General features: G+C 37.3%; 1 protein-coding gene across 12 annotated transcripts in view; it reads left to right on the forward strand.

The window, feature by feature from the left end:
- The window catches only part of TFDP2 (transcription factor Dp-2), a 188,709-nt gene that overhangs the window by 120,615 nt on the left and 50,589 nt on the right, over positions 1–17,505 (forward strand). For 10 of the 12 annotated variants that reach the window (XM_042954720.1, XM_042954715.1, XM_042954714.1 and 7 more), the window contains 3 exons: positions 5,329–5,432; positions 12,432–12,553; positions 13,960–14,007. In XM_042954720.1, the coding sequence (XP_042810654.1) occupies positions 5,329–5,432; positions 12,432–12,553; positions 13,960–14,007 (274 nt within the window). Of the gene's footprint in view, positions 1–583; positions 607–5,328; positions 5,433–12,431; positions 12,554–13,959; positions 14,008–17,505 lie in introns of those variants that run through there. The other 2 variants (XM_042954725.1, XM_042954716.1) reach the window with 2 other exon arrangements.

The following is a 17,505-nucleotide window of genomic DNA, read 5'->3' on the forward strand; positions in this document are numbered from 1 at the left end:
GAAGTTAAGTAAATAAAAGTTTTTAAGGATAGTTTTTAAGGATGACCTATGTGTTGCAAATTTGTTTACCAAGTCTGAGATTTGTCTTTTAAGTATATTAGGTCTTTTGCTATTTAGAAAAATATTTATTTTTAGGTAGTCATGTCTGTCAGTCTGTTTTCAGTTAAGATTTCTAAATTCTGGGGCAACTAAGTGGCTCAGTCACTTAAGTGTCTTGATTTCAGCTTAGGTCATGATCTCACAGTTTGTGAGTTTGAGCCCCGCTTTGGGCTCTGTGCTGACAGCTCAGAGCCTGGAGCCGGCTTCGGATTCTGTGCGTGTCCCTCTCTATCTGCCCCTCCCCTGCTCATGCTCTGTCTCTCTCTCTCTCTCAAAAGTAAATAAACTTACAGATTTCTAAATTCTGTAACATGATCAGAAGGACCTTCTTCATTCCCAAATTATAAAAAACTATTATTATATTTCTTTAAATACTTTTGTGGCTTTAATTTTTATGTTTAAGTATTTGATCTTTCTGGAATTGATTTTTGTACAAGATAAGAAATTGAAATCTAAGGTTTCTTTTATCCAGGTGGACACTTCTTGTCTCAGAAACATTTCTTTCAGGTGTGTGTCTTTATTTTGTTTTAAATTGAAGTATAGTTGGCATACAATGTTACATTAGTTTTCAAGGATGTGCAAGCAAAAACATTTTTTAAGTAATCCACCCTTTCCCCACTGATTTGAAAATGCTACCTTTGCCATATATAAAATTTTCATGTATACATGCAATAATTTCTGGACTTTAATTTCTGTTTTGTCAAGGTTTTTCTATCTGCTTCTTAGCAATAGCACATTTCAATCACTTCAACTGTGTAATAATTTTGAAATCTGGTAGGCTAAAGTTCCCCTCTTCCCTGTTATTCCTTTTTTTAGTTTTCTTGGCTGTTCTCTTTGTCTTCCAGATGCACTTTAGAATCAATTTGTCAAATTTATGAAGTTCCCTCTAAATTCTTTTGGTATTAACTGACATAACAGATCTGGCTTTAGTGATGTTTTTCATTTTGTTTTGACCAAAGTTCTATACTCTTAATTCTTCTTTAGTGTTAGGTTTAAAATTGGAGTCAATTTGTTCCCTAACCTTAATTGTCTTTTTGTGTTGCTTGTTCCACTGGTTTTTGCAAGTTTTTGACTTTTGTTTCTACCAGTATGTCAGTGATGATCTCATTTTAAACATTCAACAGCACTGAGGTCAATTTTTAAAATCATCTGAGAAGACAAATACCACATGATTTAACTTACATGTGGAATCTAAAAAATAAACGAACAAACAAAAGCAGAAACAGACTCATAAATACAGAGAACAAAACTGATAGTTGCCAGAGGGGAACAGGGTGGGGGATAGATGAAGCAGGTGAAAAGGATTAAGAGGTGCAAACTTCCAGGGACACCTGGGTGGCTCAGTCAGTGAAGCGTCCAACTTTGGCTCAGGTCATGATCTTGCACTTTGTGGGTTCGGGCCCTGCGTCAGGCTCTGTTATGACAGCTCAGAGTCTGCAGCCTGCTTCGGATTCTGTGTCTCCCTCTTTCTCTGCCCCACCCCTGCTCACACTTTTTCTGTCTTTCAAAAATGAATAAACATTAAAAAAACAAAAGAAGTACAAACTTCCAGTTATAAAATAAGTAAGTCCACAGGGTTGTAAAGTGGGGAATGTAGTCAATAGTATTGTAGTAATGTTGTATGGTGACAGATGGTAACTGCACCCATCATGGTAAGCATTTTGTAATATGTGTAATTGTCAAATCATTATGTTGTACACCTAAAACTGTGTAATATTGTGTGTCAGCCATACTTTAATTAAAAAAATAAATGTGAGGGGCACCTGGGTGGCTTAGTTGGTTAAGCGTCTGACATCGGTTCAGTTCATCTCACTTTGTGAGTTTGAGCCCCACGTCAGGCTCTCTGCTGACAGCTCAGAGCCTGGAGCCTGCTTCAAATTCTGAATTCTGTTGTTTGCCTCTCTCTCTGCCCCTCCCTCCCTCCCTCACTCTTTCTCTCTCTCTCTCAAAAATAAGTAAACATTAAAAAATAATAATAATAAATCTGAGAATCAGACTTTTCAGTGTTGTGCTCTTCCTCATATGCCTGTCCTACCTGGGACTGAGTTTATGGCACAGGTCTATCAATTCCATAGCTGTTCCTCCCCATAGAATCATAGGTTATTATTATCCAGTTAGGGTGAATTTTAAAGTGGTGAACAACTATATTTAGGATGTTTGATATAACCTTAATCTTTAGCAATTGGTAAGATATGCATCTTATATAAAAAACAAAAATCAGTTTCATGGTTACAGAGCAAGGAAACTTTATTTGATATACCAGTTCAAAATAATAAACAAAGGACCTAGCATTTTAACTTATTTCAAACCCAGTATAAGTAATGGCACCTACTAAAAAGTCACAAAAAAAAATGCAGCTTAGGCTATATTATAGGAAATATGGTATCCAGATTAGAAAAGGTGATAGATAGCTCCAGTCTATGCTAATCAAGTGGTTATATAGCTTTGTGCATCTGTTTTGTGCCAGGGACTAAACCAGGTGCTAGGATTACAAAGCTTAGAGACATAGCCCACTTAGAACTATATAAATGGTAGCTAGAACAAGCAACTATCATAGGTTTTGTGAAAAGTCAGAAGGGCATCCAGGAACTAGACCACAGAGGCTGGGGACAGCTTTTAAGGAGGAGGTGACACACAGAGCAGAGGCTTGGGAGGTGGAGCTATAGCCACCTTGTAGAAATTATTTGTCCTCACTCTGTCTCCATTACTTCATGTGTAAAACGGAGTCTCTAATAATACATTTTACACTGTTGTCCTAAGTGTTAATGATATATATATGTATATAATATATATATATGTATATATGTATATAATATACACATATACATATATATGTGTGTACATATATACATATACATATATATACATACATACATATATACGTATATGTATATATGTAATATATATAATATATACGTATATAATATATATAATATATATTATATATTATATATATTAATATATATTATATTTATATAATATACGTATATATGTATATAACATATATACATATATATGTATATAATATATATACGTATATATGTATATAACATATAATGATATATACACACACACACACACACACACACATATGTATAGGAAGCCTCTGGAGCAGACTCTGGCACACAATAATGACTTAGAAAATAGTATGGCATGCCATTTTGAAGTGCTGGGAGGTAGAAGTTGTCCCAGCAGAGAGAGACTTCAAGCAGAAGGAAAGGAGTGTGCCAAAGCTGGAGTGGTTGAGCTGGAGCCTTTCTGGAACTGCACAATATTTAACCTGATTAGAGTGGAGGAAGTAGCCGAAGATGAAGCTGCGAAGGGAGGCAGGGGTGAGATCTCCAGATAAGAGCTGTTGTGCCATGTTGAGGAGTCTGAGAGGCATTGGACATGTTTGGAATCTTTAAAGGCCTAAAGTAGGAGAGTGTCCAGAGCAGTTTCCCCAGTTGAAAAACGGGTTTGTTACAGATGTGTGGAGGGGCTAGGAAAGCTGTCTGAAGTAGCATTTCCAGGTGGAGTGGTAGTGCTCAGCCCTGGCTGCAATGCTGAAGCCATCTGGAGAACTTTCAACAGTCTGATGCCCAGGTTCACTCCCAGTCAGTTTTATCAGCAGCTCTGGGGGTGGGACTGAGGCCTTGGTATTTTTTATTGAGTCCCAGATAATTCCATTACACAGGCACCATGGTGAATCACTGAGTTAGCGGGTATATGTAATTCGAATCAGATTTAATAAAGTTGCAAATTAAACAAGTGCTAGCAGCATAAAGGAACCAGAGTAAGAAGATAACAAGTAGGATACAGTGGTCAGTTGAATGAGGTGGGGTTGGTTATTTCTGGATTGGGTCACTGGGATGATTTTGATCGTATTACCAAGACTCAGTCATACACCAAGACTGAGGACATGAAGGCAAAGCAGGTTTGTGTATTAGACCTTGCTGAGTGGGCGTGAAGAAGATAAGGAATTTTATTTTTAAATGTGGGTATTGAGGGAAAATGATAGAGGATAAATGGACAGAGAAAGAAACTGAAGGGGAGAAGCCAATGGTGCAGTCGAAAACTCAGGAGACAGAGTAAATAACTGATGAGTGAGACCCCTGAGAAGACAGGACGTGCAGAGACACTAAAGTAATTTGAGAATTTCCACTCAGAAAGAAGTAAAAATATGTGAGGGTGCAGATAGGTTCACAGGCCCAGGAAGAGAAGCTATAATATAGCCTGATGGCCTGGTTTCCTTAATTGTCATTTTTTTCCCCCAGAGTTTCAATATTGAACCTCTTTCAGATACTTTCTTGGGTGATCTCTTTTGTTATATTAGGTTACTAAGAAAAACATTGATAAACTGAAGTTTGTCCAGAGGAGTTAATAATTGATACAGTTCAGAAAATTATAGGTTAGTTTTTCATCTCAGGAGTAGCACTTGGCTGCCTTAATTTGAAATTCAAAGAGGGGCGCCTGGGTGGCTCAGTCTGTTAAGCATCTGACTTCGGCTCCGATCATGATCTCTCCATCTGTGAGTTTGAGTCCCGCTTTGGGCTCTGTGCTGATAGCTCAGAGCCTGGAGCCTGCTTTGGATTCTGTGTCTCCTTCTGTCTCTGGCCCAACCCTGCTCATGCTCCTTCTCTTTTTCTCAAAAATAAACATACATTAAAAAAATTTTTTTTGATTTAAAGTGTTGAAATCACTTGAAAACACTGTGCACATCCCATAGTTTCTGATATCACTAACTAGGTAGCATCATATTTTTTTTTCTCTAGTATAAAACCTCAAAAAACTACCGTCTCATTTTGAAAACATGTTAATTTTTAGTATAACTATTTTCTATTATACTATAAATATAAATAAATTCTAATGGATATTTTACTTCATATTCTACTTCATACTTCTTTTTATTCTATGATACCTAATAAAGACCTAACTGGATTTCTCAACTGTGATACAAACTGTGATTTGCATTATGTATTGCATTATGTTTTTTCCTCAAAAAACCCACTAAAAGTCTGTCAGGCAGACTGAACTATTTATTTTATAGTTTTCCTATTCAGAAGTAATTGTATTCACTACAAGAAAGCAATCATTAGTATGGCTTTTCAGTAAGGCTTCTTATATATAACTTAAATTATTAAGATAATTATAATTACTAAAGCAAAACTGGGGTTAGGAGCATGAATGTATAGATAGAAGGTGGCCTTGATATTGCAGACATTAACCTCATATTTGGTATCATTTCAGGTAACATTTCATTTGTTGCGTTTCCAGTTTCCAGCACCAACTCACCAACAAAGATTTTACCAAAAACCTTAGGACCAATAAATGTGAATGTTGGACCCCAAATGGTAAGAAAATCATCAAATCTTAGAATTGGAAATTTTGCGTGGGCAAGACTAATTTAAAATTAGAGTTTAAAATTTAAAGCTATAGGTAAAAAATTCCCGTTCATTTCTTAACTCAGTCACTTTTTGAAAAAATTTTGTTTTCATCTGAATATAACTGGTTAAATCTTGAGAAAAAGAAAGCCACTGTGCTCTTCAGTGTTTAATTTTCATGTATTTGAATATGTGATTTCTGGATGTGTAATATCAAGGTTTTTTTGCTCCCTGTGTGAGGATTCTCTTGTTTTTAAATTGTTTGATTAAATTGGTTCAAATCTGTTATGTTTTATGTTCTCTTTTTTCTTATAAAATAACTTTTATTGCCCTAAACTGCGTACTCTCCTATAAATTGAATATGACCCAGCAGTTCATCTATATTGAGAGCTATTAATCTTCGGCAGTAGAAATAATGAATGAAAAATGAAAAATGTTTAACTGTTACTCTGAAGGTATTCCATTAATTATTTAATTATGCAAGAGCTTGAACTATACAGCACTTTTAGAAAGCTTTATTTATAAACAAAGTTGCATGCAATTTCTCTAAAAACTACTTACTGTAATGGTCTCACCCACCTTTAGCAAAAGCATGTAAACACTTGAATAGTAAACCTTCATTGTCAGCGCTTGCATATGTTCTCATCTACAGAGCAATAAGGATACATTTTGCCCATAATACTCACTATTGTGGACTCTGTTGAGTGCAACATTATTCAGGCAAAAATATATTTTAACATACTTAGTGACTTCAGCAAATCTTTGAGATTTTAAGACATTCTAGAAATGACATTTTTCTTGATCACTTGAGGACTGTTAATTATCTAAAAAATTCAAGCCAAAGATCTTACACAATTTACTCTAAGTATGTGAAGAATGTTATCTAGCTCCAAACCACATGGAGACTTAAGCTCAGGTAAGTGTCCCCATTTGTAGGTAGTTCAGGGTATGTTTCAGACATTACTGAGCTTTTGCTTCTCACCAGCCCCTGCAGTGGGTGCAAATGAGATAAGGCACCTGACTTTAAAGTCTGTATTTTGAAAGGCTTTTATATAAACACGAAAATTAAATAAACATGCCCAAACTCTTACGAGTTTCATCCTTACAGTACTCCTCTGTTTTGAGAAACTGTTTCCTGTCAGTATTTTAGTGATACTGCCACGGCTCAAATTTGAATTCCTCTTTTGGTGACAGTTTTTCTTTCCATTGTCCATTTGAACTAATGTGTATGGAACTAACTTTATACTTCAGTTTTGACGATGATAGGTGGTCTTACTCCATTACTACAAACCTGAGAGTCAGCAAAACAAAGGTCAGAAGAAGGGAAGGAGATTGGGGCTCTTTAAGCCAGGCCTTAATTTGTCTCCTTAATTCTGAGGTGCTTTTTACAGTTCTTAGTTCTTAGACAGGAATGAGAGCTTTCTTTTTGACCTCCTAATTGTTGTAGAATCCCACTTAGTGCCATTTCTCTCTTCTGTTGCTTGTCTCTTCCGAATATTGTCCCTTCACCCTCAATCTCTCATCTGTGATTAAAAAAGCATTTTTTTAAGTTGAAAAATTCTTGACTAAACCTCACCCATTTGCTTCTTACAGTTGTCTTTCTCCACTTGCCCTTTAAATTTCACATGTCTCCTTGCAAGCCAAGTCTTAATGGTAGATAGAAATTTCAAATAGCCCCAAGAAGAGAGTAGTTTTCTGTGTTAATAGAAACTAGTTTAGCAATAACTGTGTTAGTTTGGGATACTTGCCCTCTACTTAAAGGTATCCTGTTTTATACACACACACACACACACACACACACACACACACACACACAGCGTATGTATGATAATCTCATAACTGTATTTTAACATGGTTAAAAAGTACATGTTTCTTGGGGAGCCTGGGTGGCTCAGTCAGTTAAGCATACGACTTTGGCTCAGGTCATGATCTCTCAGTCCGTGGGTTCGAGCCCCGCGTCAGGCTCTGTGCTTACCGCTCAGAGCGTGGAGCCTGTTTCAGATTCTGTGTCTTCCTCTCTCTCGCCCCTCCCCGACTTGTGCTCTGTCTCTCTCTCAAAAATAAATAAACATTAAAAAAAAATTTTTAAGTACATGTTTCTTATAGTGAAAACTAAAGTTTTGTGAAATAATGAAATCCTTTATTATAATCCCTTATAATTATATAGATTTTTTCCCTTCAGAATACAGATATTCCCTTAGTCTGTTTTTCTTTTTTTAAATTGAAGTATCATTGACACACAATATTACATTAATTTCAGGTGTACAATGTAGTGATTGGACAAGTCCATTCTTTATGCTGTTCCCCACCAGTGTAGCTACAGTACAAGGCTACTACAGTCTCTTGGCTCTTACTGTAGATGGCAGTAGTACGTAAGATATATTGATTAAAGGCAGAAAATCTTCCGAATGAGGTTCAGTTGCTGTATGATTTTCATAACCCAACTGTAATCTATTGTCAAAAAAACCACATAATTACATTTAAATTAAGGATGTCTTTGGGCATGGGGAGAGGTGGGCACTTAAATTTCAAATAAGTGTTCATTTTCCTTATTAGATCAACAGAATATAGGAAGTAATTACCTCTAATTTCAACTTGGGATTTCACAATTATGGTTCAGTTTTAATAAAGCATATCTGGACCATCACCTATGTAATTTTCCTGCGTTCAGTGGTTGATCAAGTTCTGTTGACTTTTCTTTGATTTTGTTTCTTAAGTTTCACTGTCATTGTCCTAATTTAGGAACTCATTGCATCTCACACGAACTTCTAAATTGTCATTTTAGTTCAAGTCCATCATTCCTCCAATTTGTTCATTCAGGAAATGTTTACTAAGGATTTCTATTATTTTTTTTTTCAACGTTTTTTATTTATTTTTGGGACAGAGAGAGACAGAGCATGAACGGGGGAGGGGCAGAGAGAGAGGGAGACACAGAATCGGAAACAGGCTCCAGGCTCCGAGCCATCAGCCCAGAGCCTGACGCGGGGCTCGAACCCACGGACCGCGAGATCGTGACCTGGCTGAAGTCAGACGCTTAACCGACTGCGCCACCCAGGCGCCCCTAAGGATTTCTATTATTAAGGACACACCAGGCACTATGCTGAGAGAAAGGAATAGAGTATTGTTAATCACTCTCAGATCAGCAAAGAATATCAGCTGACAGTTTAACATTGAGGAAGAAAAGAATAAGCCAGAACATAGCAATTCATTTACAAAGCCCTTCTCAGTAATGATAAGTAGTTTTTTTCTATGTCCTATTTTCCTTCATCCTCTCTTCATCTTTACTTTTCTACAAAGCCCTTTAAATTGGGTAAACTGAGCCTGTAGGCTACCGATAACAGATATAGAAAAAGAATTTAGTAATAATATTGCACAGGGGCCCCTGGTTGGCTCAGTCAGTTGAACATCCAACTCTTGATTTTAGCTCAGGTCATGATCCCAGAGTCGTGGGATCAAGCCCCGCATCAGGTTCCATGGTGAGCGTAGAGTCTTCTTAAAAGTCTAAGCTCCTGGGTGGCTCAATTGGTTAAGCGTCTGACTTTGGCTCAGGTCATGATCTTGCAGTTCGTGAGTTCAAGCCCCACGTTGGGTTCTGTGTTGACAGCTCAGAGCCTGGAGCCTGCTTCGGGTTCCCTCTCTCTCTGCCCCTCCCATGCTCGAGCTCTGTCTCTCTGTCTCTCTCAAAAATAAATAAACATTAAAAAAAAAAAAAGATGCTCTTTCTCTCTCTCCCCCCCCCCGCCCCCTCCCCCCACTTGCACGTTCTCTGAAATAAAAAAAATAATACTGCACAAATTATGCAGTCTATTTCAAGGGTAAATTGGAATGCTTAGATTTGTTTTGTCTCCTGTTCTAGAAATAGAGTAGACAAAGACTCATCAAATACTCAAATTTTCCTTCTTAAGCTTCACACTCAAGGTCGGCATGATATAGGACATTTGAACGTGTGATGTAGTGATTGTTGAGAATGATATCCTTTATATTGTAGAGTATTTCCTTACTGGATTTTATGTGGACCTTTGGCATACCAGTGAATAAAGAAGCTCCTTTATTTTCATTTTAAGAGCTAAGTCTTCGGTTTCAGTTCATTAAGTATTTGCTGTGCCTTTTCTGTGAATATCTCCTAGCAGTGTATGAGGCTCTGCAAACATTCACTCTACCCTTAAAGATGGTACACTGAAATGGAGGTGCGGAGGTGAGGTGGAATGTGTAGAGGGGGTAGGAGGTACAAACACATTGTCCAGTATTCATATTTTTTCATGAGGTAAACTTCTGCATTCCTCATTTAATAGTCCTTGGAATATAGTAGAGAATCAGAATTCCCCAGATACCTATCAGTGTTTCTTGTCTTTTGTTTTTATTTTCTTATCTATAGAATTAACTTACTAAAATTATTTCCTAGACATTTGTATGTAGTAATATCTCCCTAGCCCCAAATTCACAAAATACACACAAACAGAGGTAACTAAAGTTCTTAAATATTTAGCAAATGAATAAATGTTGGCAAGACTTTATTTTTTTTAGTAAGTTCTTCTTTTTTTTAATGTTTTTGAGGGAGAGAGAGCGCGTGCATGTGTGAGCAAGCGAGGACAGGGGCAGAGAGAGAGAAAGGATCCAAAGCAGGCTCCACACTGACCACAGAGAGCCTGATACAGGGCTCCAGCCCACAAACCGTGAGATCATGACCTGAGCCAGAGTCAGACCCTTAACCGACTGAGCCACCCAGGCACCCTGACGAGACTTTAAAAACCAAGTCTGCAGGCCTCTGGGTGGCTCAGTTGGTTAAACCCCACACTCTTGATTTCTGCTCAGCTCATGATTTTGTGGTTGATGGGCCTGAGCCCCAGGTCGGCTCTGTGCTAACAGTGCAGAGCCTTCTTGGGATTCTCTCTCTCCCTCTCACTTTGCCTCTCCACTGCTTATGCCCCTGCGTGTACTCTATCTCAAAAATAAATAAACAAACATTTAAAAACCAAGTCTGAACTGAACTTGAAATACAAATGGATCCTTCTCTTTGTTCTTTACGGAGCACATTAGCAACTAACTTAATGACTACACCCAGCTTGCAGAAACAGGTGTCATTTGATCAGGGAGACAAAAATTAATTAATATTTTGACCTACATAAGGCAGTAGAAGTAGAATTATTTCTTTTAAGATCTGTCATTTAAAAATTATGTGTTACATAGATGCTTTTCTCTCTTAATTGGGACTTAAACAGAACCTTACTATTGTGGAAATTTTCAAAAGAATACAAAAATAGAATCTCTTCCCTTAGAAAATCCAAAGATCTGGGGTTGCCCAGGTAGGGACAGTCCCGTGCCTCTGGGTTGGAATGAAAAAAAAAAAAAGAGCAACCCTTTGTGCCCAGCAGCTCATTCTTTGACGGTTATTCACATGGGGCCAATATTGTTTCATTAACATCCCCATTCACTGGAGCATGCCCTTAATTTTTTGACAAAAATACTTTTAAAGATATTACTAAAATACTAAATTGTTTTTTGTATTAATTATTATAAACATTTTTGGAAAGAAACATGGTCTATTTACCAGTGAAGTCTAAGAAGCATTTTGGTAACATATATCAAAGAACTTTTTTTAAATGTCTGTATCCTTAGTTCCATTAGTTACCTTTCTGGAGTCTGTCCTTAGGAAATAGAAATTAAGACTAAGATCATTGTACAAAAATGTTCATCACCGTATTGTTTATACTATTGGATAATTGAACATCCATATGTATCTAACAGTAGGGAACAGTAAATCAAATGTTTTACCATTAAAATGTGTTTGAAGAGGAGCATCTGGGTGGCTCTGTCAGTTGAGTGTTTGACTCTTGATTTCGACTCAGGTTGTGATCACCGGGTCGTGGGATTGAGCCCTGCCTCGGGCTCCAAGCTGAGTGTGGAGCCTGTTTAGAATTCTCTCTCTCTCTCTCTGTGTCTCTCTCTCTGTCTCTCTCTCTCTCTCTCTCTCTCTCTCTCTCCCTCTCCCCAACTCAGGCTCTCCCTCACACTCCCTCTCAAATTAAAAAAAAAATTAGTAACAAATACAATGTCTTCAAAGAATATTTAATGACATGAGGAAACGCTCTTGAAAAAGAAGATAAAATTGCGTCTGTATAATAATCCAAATTGTGGGGAGCCTGGGTGGCTCAGTTAAGCTTCTAACTTCAGCTCAGATCAGGATCTCCTGGTTTGTGAGTTCAGGCCCCACATGGGGCTCTCTGCTGTCAACGCAGAGCCCCTTCAGATCCTCTGTCTCCCTCTCTTTCCCCCCACCCTGCCCCACTCTCCCATGTGCACATACATGCTCTCTCTCAAAAATAAAAAACATTTAAAACATGGGGCACTTGGGTGGCTCAGTCAGTTGAGCGTCCAACTTCAGTTCAGGTCATGATCCTGCAGTCCATGAGTTGGAGCCCTACATTGGGCTCTGTACTAACAGCTCAGAGCCTGGAGCCTGCTTCAGATTCTGTCTCCCTCTCTCTCTGCCCTTCTCCCACTCACACTCTGTCTGTGTCTCAAAAATGAATAAATTTTAAAATTTTTTTTAAATAAATATAATAATAACAAGCTAAGTTGCATAATGCCTTTGTATATATTTGGACATGAAGATCCAATTTACTGTTGCCCTAGTTTGAATACATCAAGTTCAACTGCAGTTAGGTTCTGTAATTTCAAAGAAAGCTTCTTGCTTTTCTCATTTTTAAAACATTGTTAGTTACCAACTTAATCCTTCCAAATTGCTGTTCACTTGCTGAAACCTGAAACCATATCACTATTCAAGATACTTGTGCTTTAAGTTCCTAGAATATAAGCAAATCAAAGTTTATGATTTAGATGATGGATATTAAGTACATTTTAGGCAGTGAGATTTCCTCCTTATATGTAGCTTAGCAATCAACATGATTTTCTACATGTATGCTTTTCTTTATAATTAAGAATATTATTTTCTGTGTCCTAACCTTATAGATTATAAGCACACCACAGAGACTAACCAGTTCAGGAAGTGTTCTGATTGGGAGTCCATATACCCCTGCACCAGCAATGGTTACTCAGACACACATAGCAGAAGCTACTGGCTGGGTCCCAGGGTAAGACTGTTGTTGCAAGTTAACCATTTTTAAAACTTTTTTTAAGCTGTGATCTTTTCCTCTCACTCTCTTGTGTTCTGTTCTTGTTTCATGTTAGTCTAGTCCTTAAAAACTAATGTGTGGCCTTTAAAATCACCTGTTTTATTTCACTTTATATCTCAGATATGAATCATTTATGGAGCAATCATTTTTAAATACAATAATTTGTACCTGTGTCTTCTGACTTTTTCACCTCTCAAAAAGTACTGTTTTTATGATTATCACATTTAGCTGCTTTGGAGATGCACGAACTATATTGTTTTAATAAACATAAGAAAAGAGTTTTATATTAAGTGTTGGCTATCCTCCGAATTTCCTGTAACTTTTTATTTCCTTAAAAACCAGAAAAGGAACTAGGGAAAAGAAGCCAAATACATTAAAATTTTTATTGAGTTTTTTCTTGATCCTTTTAAAACACTGGACAGTTAAATCAATATCCCTTGCGTTATTCATTTACCACTTTTAGTATTAAACTTTTACATGTTTCATCTCTGCCTGTAGATACCCTTACCCAGCCTTTCTCTGCTCCTTATCATTTTACCATTTAATCGTCCTGTAAAAGAAAAAAATCTTAAGATAAAGGACTCAAAACTTCATTTTGTCACTTTAGAAGTTATTTTCATGGTGACATACTGTACTCGTAGTTCTGTTTGACTTACAATTGTGAGTTAGCAGACAGTAAATTTTGGTTGTGTAAGAGCTTGCTTGTTCCCAGGATGTTAAATAATTCTGGCAAAGTGTTTTAAGCCATATACATCTTCATGTGTATACACATATGAACACACATTAGAGACAGAATAGTTTCATATGAGTACATCCTTTTCCACTATCAAATGAGATGAAACGACACCATCACCTGCAATCCCATGGCCTCTATTCAGTCCTTAATACATGAGGACCTAGAAGTTACCTTGGATTTCTGCACAGCCTTGAGAGATTATAACATGAAAGCCATGCCTGTGCCAGTCGTGTTAGCCTGCTTTGGAGATGGCCAGGGTTTGGGTATTTTCAGCCCAGCTGTGTTTCATATTAGGGGTGGAATGATTGCTCTGTTGTTCTGGAATGAGTCATACTTTCTGTGCCTTTCTAAGTCTGCAACATTTCTTCCCATATTCCTCGAGCTCATTTCAGCCTACAGTATTATATTGTGGTCTTTTTGATCCTATGATAAATTTTATTATGTTGTGATCTCTTACTCCTATGATAAAATTATAGTTTTTATTTTATGGACATATCTTTCATGTTTGTTAGGTTTTGTGTTTTGATATATTTGCTGTGAAACTAGACAAGTTACAGTAAATTATTCATAAAATAAAGTTGTGTTTAAATACCTGTTCTTTTTATGCTATCTTTTTTTTTCTTTTTAGTGATAGAAAACGAGCTAGAGAATTTATAGATTCTGATTTTTCAGAAAGGTGAGTATAAGCGTTAAGTGTTTTGTTTGAGAGATGCTACTGTGTAGAGAGGAGTTTGATGTCTGGACGATTCTAGTTTAATTAGAGATGTTTTTCTTCACAGGACTTAATTGAGTTTCTGCCATTATTTTATACCTCAGTGAGTGTTGTATTTCATTTGTCATTACATAAATTCATTATATTTACATAGGTTCAAAAGAAATCATCCTGTTAGTAAATTGGCTGTTGGTAGTGTATTATTTAGCCCTCTCCCTCCTTTTGGAGGATGAAGTGTCCTACCAAAGTGAATATTCGACGTTACCTCAACATGCCCAGATTTTTTAAAAAGTTTTATTGAACACATTTAAAGATTGTAGTAAATTCTCACTTCTTTCTTAACTAATAAGTCGAGTACAATATAACATTTCCTTAGACTATTAGGACAGTGTTTCTCAGTGTGCATCAGAATCACCTGTGGAGGGGCGCCTGGGTGGCTCAGTCGGTTAAGCGTCCGACTTCAGCTCAGGTCACGATCTCGCGGTCCGTGAGTTCGAGCCCCGCATCGGGCTCTGGGCTGATGGCTCAGAGCCTGGAGCCTGCTTCCGATTCTGTGTCTCCCTCTCTCTCTGCCCCTCCCCTGTTCATGCTCTCTCTTTGTCTCAAAAATAAATAAAACGTTAAAAAAAAATTAGAAAAAAAAAGAATCACCTGTGGAGTATTGAATGCAGTATGAATGTCCACCAAGTCAGAAACTCCAGGAATAAAAACGATCATGTAGGGTCATTAAAGTTCAGTATGCCATGAACGCCACTACATGAGGTACCATATTAATGTTGTGCTGGTTTTTTTTTTTAAGTTTATTTATTTTTGAGAGAGAGAGAGAGAACACAAGGCAGGGAAGGGCAGAGAGAGAGGGAGAGAGAGAATCCCAAGCAGGCTCTGCACTGTAAACACAGAGCCCAGTGTGGGGCTCAATCTCACTAACCCTGAGATCATGACCTGAGCCAAAATCAAGAGTTGAATGCTTAACCAACTGAGCCACCCAGGTGGCTCTATATAAGAGCCACGAGGGGCTCTATAGTGCCCCAGTGTGGCACTATATTAAAATAAGACCTGTTGTCTTCGAGGCAGGAGTTCTCTAAGGTTGTTACTTACTATCTTAAATAAAACTTCCCCAGCTATGCTTTCTAAATTTAATTTTTGATTTTTGATTCTAAGATCTTTTAACTCCTTTTTCCAGTGGTGTTTTAATCTCTGTTCTTTTGTTAGGTCATTTGCTCTCAGGATAATAAATAGTTTTCTGTCTTATCTCTTTTCTAGTTTGCCACCTCTGATTTGCTGTGCCCTGAGAAACTAGGTAGCCAAATGCGTTAACATTCAGTCTAAAATAAAAATGAGAAGACTCTGAGTGAGGACCTTGAGGCGATATGTATTTTTTAAAATGTGTGTTTTCTTGCATTGGGACTGGCTGTACTTCTGTTCCTTTGTGGCATTTGTTGCTTGCTTCTTGGTTCTTAATTGTTTTGAACAGATAAAATAATGTCTGAGGAACTGCTATATCATATAGAAATATATGGGGAAATATATTCTTTTCTTCCTACCTAATGGAAATTCCTCTTTCTAGCTCCTGCTGGTCTTTGTGTTTATCCCTAGAAAGGGCAGCAGTACAAGTTCTTATGATGTATTCAGCAATGCATAAGGCCTTTTATAGTACTTTTCATTAGTTATGATTGGTGGCCCTTATGTACTGCCAACAATATAAAAAACATGATTCTATTTACACTCCTTCATAAGAAAGACCTCTAAAGATCACATATAAAAGTGCCAGATTGAGTTTGTTGGTATAAACACTGATTCAACTTTTCCTTTTTGCATATGATTCAGTGACCTTTTTTTCTAGTGATTTTTATTCTTTTTATTTTTTAATGTAACTTTTCTACAATGAATCCCACCCCCACCCCCACAATCAAGTCACGAAGATTACTGCATGTGATTTTTTTTAATGTTTATTTATTTATATTTATAGAGAGGGAGAAAGAGAGAATGCAAGCAAGGGAGGGGCAGAGAGAGAGGAGAGAAAGAATTCCAAGTAGGCTCCATGCTGTCTGTGCAGAGCCCAACAAGGGCTTCATCAGGAACCATGAGATCATGACCTGAGCTGAAATCAAGAGTCAGACACTTAACTGACTGAGCCACCCAGGCACCCCTATTGTTTTTCTTACAAATGTTTATTTTCCTCCAAATGCATTGTGTTCTTCTGTAACGCTGTGAAACATCTTTGTTTCCCTTCTCCCAGAGTTGAGGTTCAAAAAGCCAGCTCTCAACCATAGACTAGTCTTTATCTCTTCAATGTTTTGTATGTTGATTTAGTATTATATCTGTAAGTATTTGTATTTGTTTTCTTCAGGGATTTATATATCAGTATATAGAGATACGTTCAATGTTTTTATCCTCATCTTACCACTTGACAGTGCAACTTTAAGTATGTCTTACACAGCTGTTCCTTTGTCAAGGTCATTTGTGAGAGCAAGTCAGTTTCTGAAGAAATCTTGTTTGGTAGGTAAAGGATCCTTTGAGGGATTCTCATTAGTTTTTTCCCTGTATTCTGATCCACTGGACTTCTTTTCAGAGAGCTCGTAGAAGAAGATGTGAAAATCCCCTTTCTGTTCTTGTCTGGGGGTTTAATCCTAAAAGATGTTTGTTCACTCTCTCTTTCTTCCTTTGGACAGAATCTGATGGTGTCTTCTACATGCATCTCTTCCAGATCTAATTTTCCATTTGGACCTCTGCTGAGGGATTCAGAAGGTCCTGGGTGCCCCACAGGTGGCAATGGCAGCTTGTGGGTGTTTTTCTTTGTTCTTGTCTTAAATGAAGATTTGGCACGCTAGTGTTGTATTCTTCCTGTAGGCTCATGTAATCTCAATATCTTTTTGTTGGTGGAAAAGTTAGAATTCCACTTATTTATAATAAACTAATAATTTATAATTAACTAATGTAAACTGTAATAAGCTAATAGTAATCAAAATCAGTATAGTTAATATGTGTACAGCTTCAATGATGTTTATGAAATTGTTCATTTAGCAAACATTTTTAATATCTACTAGCTTATGTTCTAAGCATTGGAGAGAATAATAAACAAGACAGGTAAGTCTGCCCTTAGAGAGCTTATATGGGGGGGGAGGGAGTATAATAAGCAAATAAGATTATTTTTATTTTTATTTTTTTTAAAATTTTGTTTAATGTTTATTTTTGAGAGAGACAGAATGTGAGCAGGGCAGGTGTAGAGAGAAAGAGAGAGACACAGAATCTGAAGCAGGCTCCAGGCTCTGAGCTGTCAGCACAGAGCCCGACGTGGGGTCAGACTCACAGCCGTGAGATCATAACCTGAGCCAAAGTCAGATGCTTAACCAACTGAGCCACCCAGGCACCCCAGATTATTTTTAGATTACAGTAAGTGGTATACAAAAAAAATAAGAAAAGTGACTGTGGCTACCTTGGAGAAAGCCTCACAAGGGAGGT

Source organism: Panthera leo, chromosome C2 (genome assembly GCF_018350215.1).
Source record: "Panthera leo isolate Ple1 chromosome C2, P.leo_Ple1_pat1.1, whole genome shotgun sequence".
Classification (NCBI taxonomy): Eukaryota; Metazoa; Chordata; class Mammalia; order Carnivora; family Felidae; genus Panthera; species Panthera leo.